The sequence below is a fragment of the Lycorma delicatula genome, chromosome 11 (genome assembly GCF_047948215.1).
Source record: "Lycorma delicatula isolate Av1 chromosome 11, ASM4794821v1, whole genome shotgun sequence".
Classification (NCBI taxonomy): Eukaryota; Metazoa; Arthropoda; class Insecta; order Hemiptera; family Fulgoridae; genus Lycorma; species Lycorma delicatula.
The window spans coordinates 76,405,271-76,428,115 of NC_134465.1; the positions used below are offsets into that span (position 1 = coordinate 76,405,271).

Sequence of the window (22,845 nt, forward strand, 5' to 3'; positions counted from 1 at the left end):
AAGTTAATGTTATCAGAAACAATAAAACATAAAATGCAGATAATCGGTATAAGAACAAAAAAAGCCAACGAACTATAATTCAAATTATTCAGTAATTTGAAAATAGCAATTCCATTAAACGTGGAAATATGTTTTTGTATAAAAACTGAATACTGTGTAAAAATTACAGTTTATAATATTGGAATTAAGCTGAGTTTCTAGCTAATTTTTTTTCTGACAATACGATTCATAAATAGCACGGTTTCAAATCTAGAAAGCAAAGCTCCTAAAGTTTTTCTGTGTAAAAACTTATCGCTAATTTATATTATAGAAAACAGAATAGAGAAAGCTGAGGCTTGCTATGAAACAAACTTGTAATACTTAGATCTTTACAGAAGACAATAAAGCAGTCATTCTAAAACTACATCATAGTTCTAGAATTACATTCACTAGTGAAATTTGCCTTATGTAACATACTTTCAATGTTAACTGTGCACTGAAAGTGTTGATTCTATATTAAACGTATATAAAAAATTAAACTTATATTAAAAGAGCTTAATTTATGTTCATTTGTTTTTTGATGTAATACAACACATTTTAAATAAAAACATACATAGGGTGCATCATATAATAGCAATAAGCAACCAAAATTGAAATTACCTGACATGTACAGGATGAGGTGAGACAGCTACTGATGGTGGAGCACAAGAAGTTGTAGAAGTAGTTCCAGTACCGTCTTCAAAAACTGGATTATCCATTGAATATGTAGCAGGTGGAGGTGACTTTGACTTTTTCATACTGAAAAAACTTCTTTTCATAATACTAACACCACCTCCGCTACGATCTTTCTTTTCTTTTGACTGCAACAGAGAAGAAATTAAAATACTAAAAAACAACAGGTTTATATAGATTCTTATATTTGAAGACTAACTAATATAAAAAGAGAAACCCATTACTAAAACTATTTGTACAATTTTTCTCGTGTTTTCAATTTTTCAATTTAGTGTTTTAGTACGCTAAGGACAAGTTGTTATTTCTGGTTTAGCTAAAAAATTTTGAAATTATAATTCTGAAAAATAATATACCCGATGAAAGATATTTACTCATAAACTTGACAAGACATAACTCAAATGGATTATAAATCTTTGTGAAGAATTTTATATACAATAAAAAAGAAAATTAAAAAAAACTCTGGAAACAACTGGAATTAAATTCCAAATCCAGCCAGGTAACATGATAATTTTTTTTATCTTATTGTCACTCTTCATCTATTACATTTACATTAGTGTTAAAGTTATAAAAATAACCAGGTGCCTACATGTTTGAGCCAGCATCAAGTACTGTAAAAAAAAATTCTGTGGTAATATGGATCGTGCAATTTATTTTTAAAACCTTAACCTTACAACTTGTGAAGGTAAATAATCATGAAAGGAGCTTCAAGTTTTAGACAATATCAACAAACCATTCATTGTGAATCTTGCAGAGATGCCAACATCCAGAAAAGAAATTACTGAAAGAATGTTTTTAAAAGATACCACTTACACTTTATTCTAGCATATACTTTTGGAACTTACATACTGGACCGACATGTAAACTGAATAAATATAGATTAAAATTAAAGCACTTTTCAATTTAATAAATAAAGTTAGTTTATATGAAGCAGATGTTTAAAAACTGAAGTATATTTATTAGCATACAATACATCCATAAATGCTAACGACTTTAATAATACAGACTTTCTCTCAAGTGAAAGTTGTTAACTACTGTATGAATCTTTAACAAAAAATTTGAGAAGAAAATCACAAACAGAAATATAAAAATAATTTTTTATAAATTGCACTATATGCTTAACATTATTATTAAGAACTAGTGTTTTGGTGTGCTGCAATTCATTAATCAACAGCTGATTAAATATTACTCTCTAAAGTTTAATTTTTCCCCATACACATTGGCATCTTAACTCTAATAACTAAAGTGAGAATAAACAAAAGTAATGATCACATGGCTAGATAACATCTATACTACAATAAAACTTATTATTATTGACTTCGACATTTCCACTTTGGCAAGTTTCATACAGATGAGATTGTAAAAAACTGAATAGTTACAATTTAATAGAAATTGCCTATTAAAATTATAATAAAGTAGAGTGATACACAGATTATCCAAAAGCCCAATTATGTGGACCGCTAACATCTGCACCAGGCAATTTTTAAAAAATACTACTTCAAAAATCTAATATGCTTTTCAAATAAACCTTTTTATTTAATGGGTAATGTATTTTTATCAATCTTATTTTACCAGGGGTTTTAATTGAGTTTCTTTTAATTCACATAAAACCAAACGTATGTAAATTGAGGCCTACGTTAAACTAATTATAAAATTAACTTCTGAAAAATTATGGTATGACTTACATGCAGGGCCGAAAAAACTTGCAGCCACACGAAAAAACTCATGAATGTTTGCTTTAGATAAAGACTGATTGGAGTGACAAAAATAATGTGATTCTACACAAATACTTTTGTTTAAAATGATTATGTGATCATGATAGATAAAGATGTTACGATTTGCTGATGATATAAAAAATTCTAGCTGAGAGTAAAAAGGATTCAGAAGGAACAATAAACGGCATGGATGAAGTCCTAAGCAAGAACTACTGCATGAAAATAAACAAGAACAAAATGAAAGTAATGAAATGTAGTAGAAATAACGAAGATGGATCACTGAATGTAAAAATAGGAAGAGAAAAGATTATGGAGGTAGAAGACGCATATCTATGGAGGTAGGCCCATCTTCAGTAATTATACTAAAGATGGATGAAGCAGGAACGATATAAAATGCTGAATACCACAGGCAAAACCAAACTTCGGTCAGAAATATAATTTGTTTACATCAAAAATTAATTTAAACGTCAGAAAAAGATTTCTGAAAGTATATGTTTGGAGTGTAGTCTTATATGTTAGTGAAACTTGGACGATCGGAGTACCTGAGAAGAAAAGATTAAAAGCTTTTGAAATGCGATGTTATAGAGAATGTTAAAAATCAGATGGGTGTACAAAGTAACAAATGAAGAGGTGTTGCAGCAAATCAATGAAATAAGAAGCATTTGGAAAAATATAGTTAAAGAAGAGACAGACTTATGGCCACATATTAAGGCATCCTGGAATAATCGCTTTAATGTTGGAGGGACAGGTAGAAGGAAAAAATTGAACAGGCAGGCAACATTTGGAATATGTAAAACAAATTGTTAGGAATGTAGGATGTAGGGGGTATACCAAAATGAAGCGACTAGCACTAGATAAGGAATCTTGGACAGCTGCATCAAACCAATCAAATAACTGAAGACAAAAAAAAAGTGATCATGCAGCTGATAAACATAAAATAACATTAAATCGAGTACAGATTATGTTTTTAAGAAAAAAATATTGTTTTTAAAGGTATGTTTTTGATTACTGACTGACTAATTTTATTCTATTAAACATATAGTATTTTGCCCATGTTTTGTCATTTTAAGAAATTATATTTTTTGTAACAATAGTTTACTCAATTTCTCTTCAATATGTTTTTGTAAGTTCTTTTCAGTGAGTTAAAAAAATGACTTTTTTATAAAACTGTAAGATAATTTAAAATTTTTGATAATTCTGTTTCTTTAATTAACAAATTTCTATTCATTGGATTTTTATAACGTATTATGTATGTGTTTTTTATTGTACATTCATTCTCAGTAACCTTTTGTCCAATAAATATGATAAAACCGTTTTTTTTAATTTTCCAATCATCCAGATTCGGCTGTACAAAGTTTAATCCAGATAATTTGCATTCCTCTATATTAAAAACAAATTATAATGAAATAAAAAAAAAAAAAAAACAGTTTCATAAAATACAATAAGTAAACTACTAAATTATTTACATTTATCAATTCAGGTAAACATTTTGATGACAATAAACTTAAAAATGACAGTCTCATCACCATTGTATATGTTTTCAATATCATAAATTTCTTCCTACCAGTAACAATGATAAGTCTTCTGGTCAATCGACATCAATGATTCATCACATGCAGATTTTACAAGATAAATCTTTTTTTTAACATACAAACTGGCAATTAAATACTAGATATACATTGCAATTCAAAGCCAAAGATTTAATGATTAAAAACTGCAATAATTATAATTAATGATGAGTTTTCATTTCTTCCAAAAAAATTCCAATACAATATTCCTTTTATAGTAGCATTTTAGTGCTGCTTACAGGCCAGGAAATTGTAATTTTATACTCAATAATAGCTGATTTCACAATTCTGTATTACCATGAAAAAAAAGAGTTAATTCTCAACCAAAAAGGAATTAACTCTGGCTGGACGTAAAGTACACTTCCTTCAATTAAATTACAGTAGTTTTAATAGTAACTTATTTTTACTGTAATTTTATAGTAAAACACTTTCTTTCGTTTCTGCTTCATAAAGCTGAACATTACGAAACAAGTAAAAAGTCTTTTATCTGCTGCGCTAAGTTTTTTTTTTTTTTTTTGTTTTTCTGGGCAAAAAACACTTTGGTGTTATCATCGCCCGGACGTGACAAATTTGTTGTAATAAACAAATAAATAACACATTTTATGTCTTAATTAGAATAATAAAATTTCCAACTTCTAAATGACAATTAGCATGAAGAACTGATACATCTACAGTAAATCAAATATATTTCAGTAAAAACGAACTGCCCTAAGGAATAACAACATCCAGTCTAAAGTTTCCTTATCATTGCCCAGGATTCGTGAAATGTTTCTGGGCAATTTACATTAAAAACTCATAATATGCAAGGGCATGTAACATAAGCAGTGCACAAGGATGTGATGCAAGCAGTTGTCACATCATATGCATAATGGAGTGTTTTATCCTGACATCAAAAACTAGTCAGTAGCTCTTGCATGTCCTAACCGCAATCGGCAGAGGACTAAATCCTCTCAACAAACCTTTCTGTACAAGGATTCCCATAGCAACACAGTACCTTTGTTACATCAAAGTTTGTTATCAACTGCAGCAGTTGAATCACCTTGCCACTTTGCACAAGTAGTGTTTTATACAGTTAATAAAGTCAGATGTAATACAAGAAATGAAAAACAGTTGGCCAGATGTGTCCTCAGCAGGAGAATCTGCATGTTCATTCTGCTGTGCTAAGTGCCTTATAGATTACAAAGTAATCGCAAATTAAATTTTTTCTTAGCATACTTCCCCACATTCTTTGTTTCAGTCTTTAGATTGACAAGAGTATTTCACATTCACAAACCTTTATATAATATTAATAAACTTTAAAGTTCAAATACTGTAATTGTGAATAACAATTTTGGTATAAGAAACTTCTGCTTAATCCAAACTTTCTCAGATTCAGACCAAGTGAAGTCCCTATAATCTAATCAACTCTTATAATACTGTAAATATTTTAAAATCATTATTTAACAAAAAAAAATATTTTTTACCTTTTCAGATGATTTACCAGCAGACAGAGTTAAAGAAGAAGACGATGAGGAAACGGTCACGGATACATTTGGTGGACCGACAACAGCAGTGGAAACAGTTATAGGTGAATTACGTCCAGGAGTATTACCATCTGCTTTTGATACACCACCAGCAGGGCCTTCCACAACAACAATAAAGTAAAGCTTAAACTAAATTCAATAATAAAAAATAAAACGTTCCTCACATTTAAAACTGAAATATAAAGAGTAAAACAAAGTTTCATGAATGCAAAAACATAACCCATGTGCAAGAAAATCCATAAATAATTCAATAACGGGTAAAGAAACATAAAATATGTTAGGAATATAAAAAAAGTCATAAAAAAGAAAATTAAAAGGTGATTATTTTTAAAAAAGAAAACACAATACTGATAAGTAGTAAATTACAAATATACAGAAAATATTAGGTATTAAAATGCTACACCTGATAAATTACAATAAGTATGAACTCTAATATACTGCAACACTTTCAACAAATCTTCTAATGGTAAGCATAGAATAGATGCACATAACAATAACATGTGTATACAAATATATATATACTTTTATCTAAAGTCAATACTTATAAGATCCATATTCCTCTGTGCCAGTATACAACAACCCAAGTACAGAATTACAAAGTAAATGAAATGACACTTACCTTTTTTTCCCCCCAAAAGCACTTTTGTGAGGTTCTGCATCATCAGTTGTATATGAGATATGTTTATATAAAATTATATATCAAACATATATATTTTTTTTTATAATTAGAATTAAAAGATTAAAATTATTAAAATTCCAATCGTATATAAAAAAACATATTAAGTCAATTACTTAAAATAACTACATATATAAAAATATGATGTCATAATTAAAAAATTTTAAAATAAAATAAACAGAAAATTTATAATATGTAACCTGGCCAGTCAATGTTACATTACTGAGTGGATTTGAATTAAATTATTTATATACGTTACGATTGTATCTATTTTTACCTAAAAACGTGCTGCCATCTGTTGCTGCATTTATAAAAGTGTCATCTTCATATTCTGTCTTAAATTTGATGAAGTTGGAAATTCTTTTGTATTTATATATATAAAATCTCTCCTAAATGTCTAAACTTTTACTATTATTATTTAAATTAAATTTCTTGATTTCCTAATTTGTCCAATATCAGATACTTTGTTATTAATAACAAACATACAGTTTTACAGTACAACATATGAACAATTATATAACGTCATTGGCAGTAAAAATTCATAACATTAAAAGTAAAAATTTGACTTGCACACCAATTTCTAAAAATATTAATAAAAAAGTAATTTACCAATTAAAAAATAAATTAAATAAGAATAATTGCAAAATCTTAAAATCGGATAAAACTAAGATACCTGTCATTATGTATACAAAAAAATATTTAATCTGATGAAACAATATGTATTAGAAAATAATTTCAAAGAAATAAATGACCCCACTAATAAATTTCTAAAAATAACTAAAAGTTTAATAAATAAAAAAAGAATACTAATATTTTTACTTATAAAAATTACTTAAAATATCATTCTAGATTATACCCACTTGAACCAAGAGCACCAAAATTGACAGGATTCCCAAAAATACATAAACTTGGTATACCTATGCAACCATTGATTGATTTCACAACTGCTCCATCGTATATTATATTAAAAAAAATAAATAAAATACTTAGGATAAAAATGAATTTAGATTATAAATACAATATAAAAAATGGATTTAAATTCATAAATAAATTATATGATTTAACAATTGAAGAAAAATGTAGGATGGTTAAGTTACAATATTAGTAATATGTACCCTAGCATACCCATACATAAAACAGTTCAAATAATAAAAAACAAATTGACGTACACTAATGAAGACCCATTGTTTATTATTATATTATATTATTACTATAGTTAGAAATATTTACCAACAAAATTACTTTAAACTTAATGATAAAAATTATATTCAGAAAAATACTTTACCAATGGGTTTTCCATTATCAGCTATCATGTCCAAGAATTAATTATTGGCATTATTCATACACATGATATCCTATTGTGGACTAGGTAATGGGTGATGTTTTTGTAGTTTATAATCTCATTATACACAATGAACATTTAATAATTTTGAATAAAATTAATTCATATAATAGTTTGAAATTTACTTTTGAAATTGACAAATAGAAAAATAAATTTTTTAGATGTCAACATCAAAATTAACAAAAATAATCAATTTATAATATCAATATATAGGAAACCCACAACCAATAAAACGACAATACACAGAAATTCAAATCATCCGTGGTCACACAAAATTAGTACATATGGTTAATATAGCAATTGATTACACACAATATAATAAAAATATAAGTAAATTAAACAAAGAAACAGATATTATAAAACAAATTGCTAAACATAATGGTTATAATGTTTCTTCAATTTATAATATATACAAAAAACAAAATTCAAAAATTAATAATGCTACAACTCTTATACCTATGATACACAAAAAATTGACAATATATATTTAAAATATTTATACACTGATAATGTAGTTGAAAATATAACCAATATTTATGATAAACGTAAATTTAAACTGGCATACAAGTCAAACAATCATATAATAAAATATTAAAAAGGTAACAATAACACGACATATAATTCATGCGGAATTTATAAAATAAAGTGTAATGATTGTGACCATACATATATAAATATTAAAAATCTATTGAAATAAATATTTTATTTATATATATATGGGTAAAACTACACTTATATATGGGTCTTTTAAAACTACACTTTTAAAACACATTAGAAATTATAAAAATGGTAAACTGGATATATATAATGTTGCTGACCACCTTATTAATAACAAACATACAGTATCTGATATTCGGGCAAATTTGGAAATTGTGGAAATCAATAAATTTAATTTAAATAATTATACGAGGGTTATTTTTTTTCAAGGTCCGATCGGTCGCGAAATAAAAACCCGTGCAAAAATCGGATGAACCTTTGACCTTCGCACATATGCATTGCGTACCGTCTCTAGTATGGCCTTCAATCACACCGCGTCACTTTGTTTAGTTCTGAACATGCAGCTAGCACGTAAACATGTCTACAACAATAGCATCTCCCGCCAAGTGTGAAGTGCATGTGGCAATTCGATTTCTTCAGGCTGAGGGGTGTAATGCAGCTGAAATTCATCGACAAATAAGTAATGTGTCTGATGAAACTTCAATGAGTGACAGCAAAGTGCGACAATGGTGCAGGAACTTTAAAGCAGGACGTGCAGATGTTCATGATGCAGGCGGTCAGGGAAGGAAGCAAGTGTCAACCGATGATCTCGTTGAGCGAGTGGATGAGGCAATTCGAGAAAATGGTCAGTTCACAATTTCTGTATTGAGTGATTAGTTTCCTGAAATTTCAAGGTCAGCTCTCTACACTATTGCGAGTGAGAGACTTAGTACCGCAAACTGTGTGCGAGATGGGTTCCCAAGATGCTGTCCGACCATCACAAAACAATGAGAATGGACGCCTCCCTAATGTTTCTCCAGCGCTACCACAATGAAGATTTATTTGAACAAAATTGTCACAGTGGACGAGACATGGTTCCATTTTGAAACTGAAGAAACAAAAGAACAAACCAAACAGTGGATGCATTCTCACTCTCCCAGTAAACCAAAGAAGTTCAAGCGAACCATCTCCAACAGAAAGTGTATGGCTACTGTGTTCTGGGACCAGAATGGAGTTCTCTTGGTGGAATTCATGGAACGTAGCATGACCATCACTGCAGCCTCATACTGTGTGACTCTTCAATGTCTACGAAGGGCAATTCAGAATAAGCGGAAAGGAATGTTGTCATCAGACATTGTCTTTCTCCATGACAATGCTCGGCCGCACAGTGCAGCTGTAACAAAGAAGCTCCTGCAGCGTTTATGTTGTGAAGTGTTTGATCACCCACAATACAGCCCGGACTTAGCTTCATCCGATTTTCACCTCTTTGTTCACATGAAACACTGGCTAGGAGGACAACATTTTGGCACAGACATCGAGCTGCAGACCAGCGTAGAAACATGGCTGAAAATACAGGCGGCTTTGTTCTATGACGAGGGTATTGGAAAGTTGGTACCACACTACGAAAAATGTCTAAATCAGAGTGGCAACTATGTAGAGAAATAGCGTAACTATGTTAAGTACTTGTTACAAATAAAAAATTTTTTTATTTTCACTGTGGTTTTAATTTTGTGACTGATCGGACCTTCAAAAAAAATAACCCTCGTAATAAACATTTGGACATTTTAAATATATATATATATATATATATAAAAACAAAAGGATTTCCAACTTTATCAACTGTCAGACAGAATACGAAGAATGACACTTATATAAGCGCCAACAGACGGCAGCATGTTTTTAGATAAAAATAGATATAATCATAATGTATATAAATAATATAATTTAAACCCACTTTAAATTATTGGCTGACCAGTTTACATAGTATAAATTTTCTATTTATTTTATTTTATTTTTAAATTTTATTTTAATTTAACATTTTTTAATTATGTCATATTTATATATATGCAGTTATTTTATTTAATTGACTTCATATGTTTTTGTATATATGATTGTAATTTTAATCTTTTAATCTTAATTTTAAGAAAAATTTTTATGTTTGTCATGTAATATTTTATATAAATACATCTATACAACTGATGATGCAGGATCCTGTGAAAGTGTCATTTCATTTACTCTGTAATTCTGTACTTGGGTTGTTCAAGTTGATTTTTCATTATAAAAAAACACAAAAAAAAAAAAATATATATATATATATAGATGCTGACAAATCCATTCAAAAGTATAAGTAATTCAGATTCCATTAACTGTCATGATAAGCAAGAAATGAAATAAAAATAACATCAATTTATAATATATATATATATATATATATATATATATATATATATATATATATATATATATATATATATATATATATATATAATAAAACTTTTTAAAGATTCAAATAATTCATCAACACACTGACCAGTACGCTAATTAAATTCAAAGAACAATTTAACCACCAAACACAGTAACAGAAAAACCTAAAAAACTAATATCAATAGTCAACTTTTGTGTCAATTTACTGAATTACTTTTTTCTCTGCTACCTGCTAACATTGCTATCAACATGTCACTTAGTGAACAGGAGAGAATCACACTTTTAATGATGAGAGGCTTTGGTGATAAAGTTAGGTTGTATAATGAAGTTTGTAAATTTTTTAATGCAACATTTAATAATTGAAACCCTATTTCAAAATGTACAGTTTCAACTAACAAACGATTTGAAGCAACAGGAAGCATTAATAATATGGGAAAACCAAGGAGGCCTAAATCTATAACAAATAATAATAAATCAATTTTATGCAAGAATTTATTCAGAATCCTCATTCCCTGACTCGAACAGCAGCATGAGACATAACATTAGTCAAAGTTTAGAGATTCCAACATTAAAAGGTGAAAATTTCAAACTCTACAAAATTCATCTGGTGCAAGAACTTGCTGAAGAATGTCTGTGCAAATCTTAATTTATTAAACAACAGTTTTTAGTGATGAGGCCACTTTTTTTTTTTACTGGCAATATAAATCGCCATAGTTGTTGATACTGAACTGATATTAATCCACACTGGTATTGTGAGGCACAAACATAGTATCCAGTCAAAATAAATGTATGAGCAGGTATTGTTAGTGGATGATAGATAGGGCCTATATTTATTGATGGAAATTTAAACACAATGAAATATAAGGGTTTACATCTCAACCACATCATTCCAAACATTCAAAATGTTGCTAACTTATTTATACCGTTTTTCTTGTCTTAACCTTTAAAATTATTTATTACACAAAGGGTGTTTACTATTTAAAATATTTGAGTTATAACTCCTGGGCCGCCCCGCAAGAAGGGGTTGAAATTCTATTTCTCATCAAAAGGTAAAGCAGTTGACCAATACTTTATCCTGAAAGTTACAGTATTCTATCTGGAACAGTTTTTTTAAGCTGTTGAAGGGTTTCCATACTTTTGACTCATTCTTTGTATTATTTTACAGTAATTAACCTTTTTAAATATTTATATTATTCCTGTGTATGGTAAAATTATATTTACAAATTTATACAGTAAACTAGTACATGGCATCACTCCTATACATTAGGTTTAAATATGCAAGTTTTATAAAACATGTACATAAAGTTTTAATATGGACACATTATGTTGATGATATTCTCATTATGTGTAACCCAGTAATAAACAATGAACATCTGATAATATTAAATAAATTAAATTCTTATAATAAAAATTTAAAATGCACATTTGAAATAGATAATAACAGAATGTTGCATTATTTAGAAGTGCAAACTGAAATATAAAAGGGCAACCAAATAAATTGAAACTTCAATATAAGAAAACCTACATCTAATAATATAACAATTTATAAAATCTCAAATCACCCTTGGTCACAAAAAATTAACACATATATGAATATGATTAATAGAGCAATCAAATACATACATAATAACAAAGAAAAATGTAATAATAAAATAAATATCACAAAACACATTGCGATTGTTGAAAATGTATAAGATACTACTTTAATTAATAATATTTATAAAAAAACAATCAAAACACAATAAAAAAATAACTACCAATACATAATAAAACACTATGTATGAAAAAATATACATTAAGTATTTACACACTAATAATATCACTGAAAACATTACTAAAACTTAAAATAAAGTTTTTTTTTTTTTTAAATATACAAACCTAATAACTGCTAAAAAACTAATAAAATAAAATAAAATATTTAAAAACAAAACTAATAATTAAAATAAAATAAACCATTTGTGTGGAATTTATAAATTTAAATGTAATGATTGTGATTGTATTTATACAGGAAAAACAAATAGATCCTTTAAAACTAGATTCTTGAACATTATAGAAATTACAAAAATAAAATTAGGTTTATCTGATACGGCAGACACGTAATAACATTAAATATTCTATTTCTGAAATTAACAAAAATGTAGAAATATTAGAAAAATATTATGTACATAAATACAAACAAAAACATCAAAATGTTTGAGGGAGACGGTCTTATAAACAAACACTGCAACAGATAGCAACACACTATTAATAAATTAATATGCAATTTTCATTATTTTAATATTTTTATTTTTAATCTTTATTACACAGTAACTTTATTTCAATCATGACTATGGATCCGGGATCCCGCTAAACTACTTTCATGAAAAATTAAGGTAAAATATGAATATCTCAATATTCTAGGTGGTATTTTTAATACATATAAATATACACACCCATGCACACATACACACCAGGTAAAATTAAACATTATAAGAGCTTATGATATGATGTAGATAAAAGGCGCAAGAAACAAGATAGTAGAAAAAGCATCCAAATGTGTGGAATTCAAGTGGACCATATTTAAATCCAAAAGGTAGAAGACACTGCAAATCATTAAAAAGGAAACCTACACAAGAACTTCATAATTTAAATGTCAATAATTCATAAAGAGTAGAAAACAAAATACTTTCATAATTTAAGATGAAACAAGACAAAGAACTGCATATGATGAATTCGAAAAGCTTGTGTGTTGTTTATAATAAGCCTTTTGAATTCAGCGTTTGGAATAATGGGAATTTTTAACAGCAAGTTGCAAAATAATTCTGGAGTGTACATTTTAGACGGCATGGCAAGTTTTCGTAAAGGGAGATCTGACAAATTACCTTTATATGATAAATTATTGAAAAAAGAACAGAATATAACTTCCAATACATCTTGCATTCATATTTTTCTCAAAAACCTTTTGATAGTGATTCAGAGAAATAAGATGTAGAAGAACACAGATACCCAAATTGCTTAACTTCCTAAATAGACATTTAATTATACAAAAACTGTACAAGTAGTTGTACTAGCTAGAAATAAATTGTGTAAAGAAATCTATTAGTTAGACAAGGGTTCAACTCTAACATCTAGTAGCACTTTTATTCAATATTTATCAAAATGGTATGATAAAACATTAAAAATGCATCCCTTGCAATATGAAAGAATAATGTAATCTTATAAACCTTGTTTATAGAATTAATGATAACACAGAATTAATATAGTAATTACACGCAAGCTGAGAATACTGTATGGAAAAATCTTATCCTAAGACTAAAGCAGTGCATTAGCTTTAGCTTAAGCTTTCTGTCCTTAAGAAGTAAAAAATGTAATTGAAAGTATAATATGAAGGGTGGCTGAAATGTACTGTATATTCACCCAATACTTACAAATGAAATAGATATGTACATTTTATTTGCTACAAAATCTTATGTTTATTCTTCCACATAGTCACCATTTACACTTACACATTCTCCTAACCATTATCCAGTTTTCTCATTCCGTCAATGAAAAATGCTGGCAATCTTTCTTTGATCCATAACCTCAATGAATTGTTCAGTTCATCATCCATGGTGAAATGAATACCTTAAATACACCCTTTTTAATCCTGGAAAGAAATGAAAATCACAGACTGCCAAACCTGATTGAGTATGCAGGGTATGGAACAGGTTTAAATTTCAACTTCACAAGAGGCTCAGCAGTTGAATACATTGTGTATTATATTATATCCTAAAGCGTTTTAATACCGCTATGTATAGTATATAATATGTAGACGAACCGGCTTTCAGGTAGTCAATCATGTTCGTGTATTTAGAATCCTAAAACACTAACAACAGGATTTTTTCAGATGGTTATATTTTGAATTTTCTTGATTGTGGCGAACCATAGTGCCAGAATTCCATGCTCTGTCATTTCTTCTGGCTTGTAATGACACATGCAAGTTTTGGTGATGCATTGTCTGTTGATGAACAATCGTTTTGAATCTATTCATCCAACTCCTCTTGCTCCTTCTCAGTGTACTGCTAGTATACTAACAGTACAATGCTAGTACTGTTAGTATACTAGCATTGTATACTAACAGTACTATACAATGCTATACTAACAGTATAGCATTGACAAACTGTCAATGCTATACTGTCATAGCATTGACAGTTTCTGTCATAGCATTGACATAGCATTGTGAAGCAGCTTCATTGTATAGCAGCTTCCATTGCACTCCTAATTGGCAGTCTAATCACAGTACTTTGATCAACAGTTTCATCACCATAAATCGCTTTTAAGCCACAATGAAGTCACTAGCATTAAGTTTTTCTGTCGTAAAAAGTTCAATTACTGATGTTGTTTAGATGAGTTGACATAGCTTGACTCCATAACAATGATGGCTGATGGAGAATGAGACACCATGGGTCAACAAGTTTTGGAGTGTTAAAACAAGTGGGACTACACAATGGCAGCACTTGTTTTACGCAACATTTTTTGCATTACATTTCAGCTGCCCTCATACTAGAAAAATGTGTTTGAACATACTTTTTTGATGGAATACTATGTTCAAATAACATAGTATTCCATCAAGCATAATCAAGAAATTATTGATATAGGTTAACACATCTCTTCTTCTACATATATATATATATATATATATATATATATATATATATATATACACACACACACACACACACACACACACACATATGAAAAAATGAGTATATTAATTTAATGTTACCTTATGTCATATGTTCTAATCTTTTTCATGGTTTTGATAAATGTAATAAACCTGAAGTACAAGAAACACCAGTCCAACTGCTTTATATGAGAAAAATTATGTGACTTTTCACTACCTATTGTAAAACTGTCACTTTCATTGTAAAAGTTTAACAGTAAAAGTGTCACTTCTACAATTTCACTGTCATTTCAATAGGCTTGCCATGTTGATATGCAACCTTATATTAGATTCAGTGAGGAGAAAGTAGGCTCTTGAGTCCTCACTTTTCCTAATAAACCTTAACATGGGATTTTTGAAAATGACTATATAATCTTCAACAGCGACATGTTTGTGAACCAGATCAAGTTACCTGAAATAACATCTATTCATTATAACACTGTACTTTCAAACAAAAGCAAAAAAAGAAACTATACGGTTTTACAAACACATATGCAGAGGTTGAGGAACTGGATGATGAGAAAAAGAAATAAGACTAGAGTCCAAAATTTGGAAATTAAATTTTTGCAGTGATTTAAGTTTGTGCTGTGGGAAATGAAATCAGGAACTCGGTGATCAGAAAGTAGTTCCACAAAGTTGCCATTAATGAACATTAAAAAAAGAATGGACTCTACATGGAAATAACAGACAACTCTAGATTTCAAAAAGCAGACTGATAAGAGCAACAGAAGAGCAGACAATTAGGACGACTGTGTAGAAGATGGAATAATATCATTGAAACCAGAACAACCGGATACCTACTCCTAAGGCGTAAAAGAATAAATATGAATAAAATGAAATTACAAAGAAAAAACTTACACAGATAAAAGGAATCACAATATAGATAAAATATGTCTGAAAAAACCTATTAAAATAGTCTATAATGGAATTAATAATTGGTGTTTAAAAGTAATTATTTCACACAACAGTTAATTTAAGGATAATTATACTATTTCAATTACCTTAATACATCATGGTCAAATAATGCCTAGTTGTTAATGATAAATCCCTTTTTAATACAAATCTATACAAAACTCCCAGCATACTTTATGATTTGATCCTTAGAGATAACAGGAAATGATGTGGTTATTTTAAGAGAAAAGCAATTATGAACAGCAATGTCAAGATCTAGAGAGAGACCATTTGAAAGTCAGCAGATGAAAAATAAAAAGTAGTTAAATGATAAAGATTACAGATGACCTTACAATAAAAAGAAAGCAAAGAGAATGAAAACTAAATAAATGAAATGAAAGGTTATGAAAAAGAAAAATTGAGATGCTAAAAAATTAATTGAAAAACATATTATGATGTAGCTAATTTAAAACTTTAGACATATAACATATGATTGTTTAAGCATTTAGTTTGTTACATATTTTGAGAATATTTTTAAAAGTTAAAATATTTTTTATGCAATGAAGTTATACATTAGATTTAGTTAAACCCCCAATTCACTGGGCATGCACAATTCAATAATACCACGATTATTAGGGTATGGGTTTCATGTTATTAATCAGTGCATTTACTTGTTTGTTTTGAAATCTAAAATAAAACAAGAAGGCTAGTAAAATAACAAGCAACATTCCAACTGCTTACAAAGCTATAATAAATAAAAAAATCGAAAGAAAAAATAAAGGATTAGAAACATAAAAGATTATAACAAATTCAAAGTAAACGGTTATAATCAAATAAAACCCCCATGAATGCAAGAAGATGATTATGCAAATAAATAAATAAAAAAGAATAAAAATTAAACACCAGAAAGAAAATAATACGATGAAAACAAGAAAGAAAAGTATTAAACCAGCATAGATACAAAAATACGAAGGCATATTTTAGTACACATTAATACCTGAAGTCGTCATAAGAGGAGCGTGTGTCCTATTAGAAGAGACACCAGACATATCACCGTGCCATGAAGATGGCATACATGTACCACCTCCAGGACTAATAGATCTAGGGGGAAGTTCAGGGGGATTTGTTCCACCTGTAAGTTACATTTACCACATTAAAGTTTAATAAAAAATTTAACAAATATTGAGAGTAAACAAGAAAAATGAACCAAAGCCACATATCTTACATTAATGCAGAATTAAAGTAACATCTTACTTAACTAATAAGTACAAATGAAAAAATTATAAAACCTTAACATTATAGCAACCGTTATGAAAAAAACACTATTTTCAAAAACTTTTTCCTCATGATCCAAGTGACAGATAAAAAACATTTTACATTAAATTAAGGCTTCTTTTTCTACACTATTATTCAAAGATGCAAATAATCAAAGAAAATCTGAAGAAATTGTAGAAGATTATACATAAAAATAGCTTGTTTTTAGTCCCTGTTTTTCAGATAACATAGTTTCAATGTTCATATATTTGTTAATAGACATAGAAAGAATTAATGTTTAAGTAAAAGAAATTTTATTAATCAATAAGATTAATAATATTAATCAATAACTTCTCTATATGTAACAAATTTTATGAGCTTCAAAAACTCACTAATTAAATGGTTTTGAATACCGCACTTTTCTATGCATTCTATTAAGAACTACAAGGATTGTGACACTCGAATGTTAATTCAAATACTCCTCTAACAACCTCAAAATTCTTTGAAGTCAAAAATATTATTTTTTTTGATCAGAAATCAATGAATTTTTAGGATATATAAAAGTTGCATCCTACGATTTATGTAATTAATAGTTGTAATGTCACATTTTAACAGTCTGTAGCATAGGCTGTAATGGACATATGTCATCAAGCAAGTGTAATTCACAAGCTAGATAAGGAAGCATGTTTTAAAAATAAACAGATGACTTTGTCATCAGCTGTGAAAGAAAGAATAAGAATGTATCATTTATACAGTCATCCTTTTCTCTTTCGGGAACTTCTTTTTTCCAATAAAATCTTTTACTAATTCTGAAAATATTGTTAATATTTTCACAACACTGTAAATTTGTATCCCTCTGTTACCTATTGGAAAATAAAACATCAGCAACTACAAGTAGCAATTCAATCTATTTATTCCTTCTGATTCAAGCTCCTACTTTCTGATTTAAGCTTTTTCTTTTTGGGCAAGCAATAGTATTTGTTGAAACTTTTATTATTGTTTTGAATGTCTTATTTTGTTTCACCACACCAAATATTCAGTAAAGTTAAAAAGTATTTTTAAAATACCAGATGGAAAAAATAAATTAAAAAGCACGGAATACTATTTTATTAACAAAAAAAATATTGTCTCCAAAATATCATTTACTCTTCAAATAAAACATTCAAAAAATGTAATTTTTTTCAGATTTTTTAAAATTAAAAAACAGAAGAAATACACATATAATCGAGCAATTTAATAAAGAAACTCAAAACATTGAAGTTTAAACAATTCCAAGCCAGGACAAGTTCACCGAGTTAATTTCAAACCACAGGCAACAACTTTACTCAATATCCACCATCAGATTTAGATATCACCTATCCAAATATTATTCAAAAGAAATTAATAATGTCTTCTATATTATCTGTAAAGCTATACTTCTATCTTTGTTGCATTTTCATGTTCATGACTGTTTTTTCCCTCTAATATCCAATTAATGAAGCGCAAATATAATCCTCAACATTTTCAATTCTTCAGAAAAAACAAAGCAATTAGGAAAAATTAAAAACTGTATTAAAATATACAAAAAAATCCTTTTATAGATATTTTATTTAAAGTGAAATACAAGTCATTTACTGTAACATATTTGATGTTTTATCCAGATAAAATATGAAATAATACAACTAGATAATTAGTTAGATAATTGAGATTAAATTTCTTAACATGAATTTACCTAAAAAAAAAAAAATATTAGAATGTAACTTAAACTTTATTGAGACTTTCAATAAAAAGTAATAAGTTTGTAGTAAATACATTATTCTTCTAATTTTTTGAAAAATGAGGAACAAACACTGATTGTGGGAATGAAGTAAAACTGAAAACAGTACAGTACATTGCATATAGCCAGTTTTACTTAATAAGAAATAATTTAGACTACAAAGGGTAAACCTTCTTTATACGGTTGTTGACTGTTCATTATTTCTAGAATGCAATAAATACATATCCTTCCTTTGGAAAAGATTTCATGAAAATACAAAGTGAACTTGCAAATCATACAAAACAATTTCACTCTTAAAATTTCAAAAATTGTTTCCTATAAGATTACAGCAAATTTAATGGGTTTGAATTTTTAGAAAAAATGCAGACCAAGCACAAAAAGGCATTATACTAACAAAATCAAAATTCCACCGTTACTTATTAAAATAAAAGGTCTTCATTTCTGAGAACATATTACTAAATTTCTTTATAATCTAAAAACCAACACCACCTTTGCAAGATATAGCAAAACATTTAAAAATGGTTTTTCATTTTTTTAGTAATTAAAATTAAATGAAAAATGTGTTAATTTATAGAAGACAACTAACCAGCACCAGCAGATAAATGTCTTGCAGTAGCTGATTGTCTAGTATAACTGCGAGGTTCAGGTGATGGCATTGGAGTCTGATTGTTTCGAGGTGAACCGCTTCCAATAGCTGTACGACCTAGACCTAGCCCTCTTAATTGTGCTTGTAGTGCAGGTAAAGACCTATCGATCAAGTAAAAATAAAAATAATCAATTCTTCAATTATCTATCAAACATGCACACATGTGCGCACACAGATACACATACACATATTCATAATCTACAACCAAAATTAAAGGCTATAACTTTAGCTGCTAATAGCCTATAATAATGTATCTATAATTAAAACAATTAAGAGTATGAGTTTATGTGAAAGACATAAATCACAATGATCTTTATGTTTACAAAATATTTAGCGACAGTAAAGAAAATGAATGTTAAATATATAAAATTACCTAGCAGGTGCAACATAATTTCCAGGGAAGACACCGCATTTTTGATTTTTATTTGTACCTTTAAACCAACCGTCTTGGCATCTTTCTGTAACTGTGTACACATTGCCTCTTTTTAATTCTAGTTCATCCGATTTTTGTGGTTTATACGGATACAATGCCACATACCTAAAACAAAAAGACAAGGAATAATAATTTTGGATTCATATAAACGAATGACGGAATTTTTAGAAACTTATGACTTTTATATATTTTTTGCAGTAAAAAAAAGAAGAGATAAAACTATTACCGTACAGGCTTATAGTAATATATCCAGGGTGTCACGTGAAAAAACGTATGATTTTATAATATGTTCTACTGCTAAATGAAAACTAAAATTTATAAAAACACGGTTCAGAAAACTTTGTTTTCAAGTTTTGTCCAGCCAAATACTCAGATTTCTGTTTCAGTGACAATGTATGACTACGCTGGATTATAAATCATCAGGTGAAGAATTCATATTAAAAAAAACCCTAACTAAATAAATAAAGGAAAGAACAATCACGGTGATAATTTATAAAGAGTAAACATTATTTAAGAATCACTACAGGCAGGTACTCGAGCAAAATTTATACCCTAAACTAATTTTATATTAGCCTTAACTAAACATAAAAATTAAAAATAATTGTTAACTAAAAAAAACTACAAAATATTAAAAGAAATCCCAGTTGAAAGCAGAAAGTTAAATGAAAATCAATCTAAACCAAATTCTCAACTTAGATTATTAACATGACTTAATGCAAGTTCAAAAAAAAGATATTTACATCAAGAAAGACTAAGATAACATGAACTTTCAACAAACCAAAGACATAACCTTCCTCTTAAAGAAAATATAAAATCTGAAATAATAGTTTAATTTTCTTACAACAGAAACCTCTCACAGAAAGATTTTTATAATTAAACTAAATCGTTATTAGATTTTGGTCCCGTACATTTTATTTTAACAATTAAATCTCCCATCTTCATCAAGTAAGTTTTTCTGGTTAACTAATTCTGTGACCATTTATCGGTAATGATGAGTTATGATCAAGTTCTCCAGTTTCCTATATTAATAATCAGCCAAATGTTACTTTGTACTATTTGTAACCTTTCTTTTAGTTTGCCCCACATATTCTAATTTTTGTAATTGTAATTCTTACAAATCAATCTACACATGCCCACTCATTTTTAACTGGTTTAGTTTTACCTTAAGTATTCCCAATGATAGAAGCTAATTTCTTGGATATAACAATTACATGGTCATAGTTATGATTTTCTTTAATATTTTTTACCCAGCTTCTATACAGTAGGTAATGTGCAATTCTTGTGCACGTTTAAACTGATCCTTCTTCTTTGTTGCTACAGAGTAAATTTTATTAGCTGTTTTTTGCTAGGTTCTTTATTGATCATTTTCTTTACGCTACCAATGGTCTTTCAAGTAAAACTGTTGAACTCAATACATCTTTAAATAAAATTCATTTCTCTGAGATAAACTTCTGGATCAAGTGATATCAGGCTACGTCAAAATCTATTGCAATAAACCTATAATCTTACATCACATAGGATGTAAAGAATCACTGGCAATATACCTCTCAGTATACAGACTTTTTCGGTCAACATTTCACAAACTCATACATAAAGTTCAATTTATTTTTAGATATATTTAAAATCACACACACTATAAAAGCGGTAATTAAATCTAGGATACTGAATTATTATACATAATTATTGTACCACTATGATGCCAATTATTCCATACAGCTCTACTTAGAACAATATATTTAGTTAATTTTCTAAATTTAGTTAATAATAAATCATGTTAAAAATTGCAACAAATGTGATAACTTACGATGCAGGTAGCTGTAAAGTGTGATGCGTATGTGGTGTAGGATGTGGAGGTGGTGGTGGAGGGGGTGGTACTGCTTCAGAGCTAGCAGATCTGTGATGTCTCTGACTGCCTGATCTTTGTAAACCACAACTCTGATTAACCTCAGTATGACTACTACTATTTGTGGTAGAATTAAGCTACAAAACATGAAAATCGATACAAAATATTAGAAAAAATAAAATAACTTTATATAAAAGTAACAAAAGGATGATATTTTAGAATTATCAGACTTTAAATTTCACCAGAGAAAGTTGATTAAACTCACTTTATTTGTCACTGGACACTTTGACAGACTACATATCTAATATGAAATGTAGGTAATTTTTTTTTTCTCAATTTAATACAAAAAATGCATATAACACTACTTTAAAATGTATATGGCTATATTAAATGATCGCTGAGATCATACTGTTTTACTCTCGCCTCATACAGTTTATCTCAGATCATAGTGACTCTTTAATAGGCTAGTGAATATATTCTATAAATTTATTATTTCTAATATCAGTATATAAAATTGGCCAGCTTATAGACTGTTCCATGCTGACAAAAGAATCCCAGTATTTCTAGCTCCTTATAAATTGCTGTTTATTTAGAAAACTGTAACATACATCTCTGATAAAATTTAATAGTCGTGATAACAAGATGAAAATGAGATACTGATTAACAACAGCACCATTATTTTGAAAATATATATACAAACAATATTGACATTGATTGTCATTTTTTTTAAATTCATCAAAAGTTAAAGTTTTAGTCTGTGACTACATCTGTACTGCAATAATTTCTCAATTGTGATGAGACAATCAGTTTCAATTGTTATAAGACAAATAGTTTCTCATACCAATTGAGAAACTATTACAATACAGACGTAGTCATTTAGTCTTAAAACTTTAACTTCTGATGAATTT

At 28.3% G+C, this 22,845-nt stretch overlaps 1 protein-coding gene across 1 annotated transcript in view; it reads right to left on the reverse strand.

Annotated features, from left to right (window-relative positions):
- Positions 1 to 22,845, reverse strand: part of POSH (SH3 domain containing ring finger posh) — an 82,544-nt gene that overhangs the window by 20,027 nt on the left and 39,672 nt on the right. The window contains exons 10-15 of the mRNA XM_075378872.1: positions 21,899 to 22,074; positions 20,035 to 20,199; positions 19,602 to 19,762; positions 17,003 to 17,137; positions 5,455 to 5,612; positions 640 to 839 (exon numbers count right to left, since the gene is read on the reverse strand). Coding sequence (XP_075234987.1) covers positions 640 to 839; positions 5,455 to 5,612; positions 17,003 to 17,137; positions 19,602 to 19,762; positions 20,035 to 20,199; positions 21,899 to 22,074 — 995 coding nt within the window. The remainder of the gene's footprint in view (positions 1 to 639; positions 840 to 5,454; positions 5,613 to 17,002; positions 17,138 to 19,601; positions 19,763 to 20,034; positions 20,200 to 21,898; positions 22,075 to 22,845) is intronic.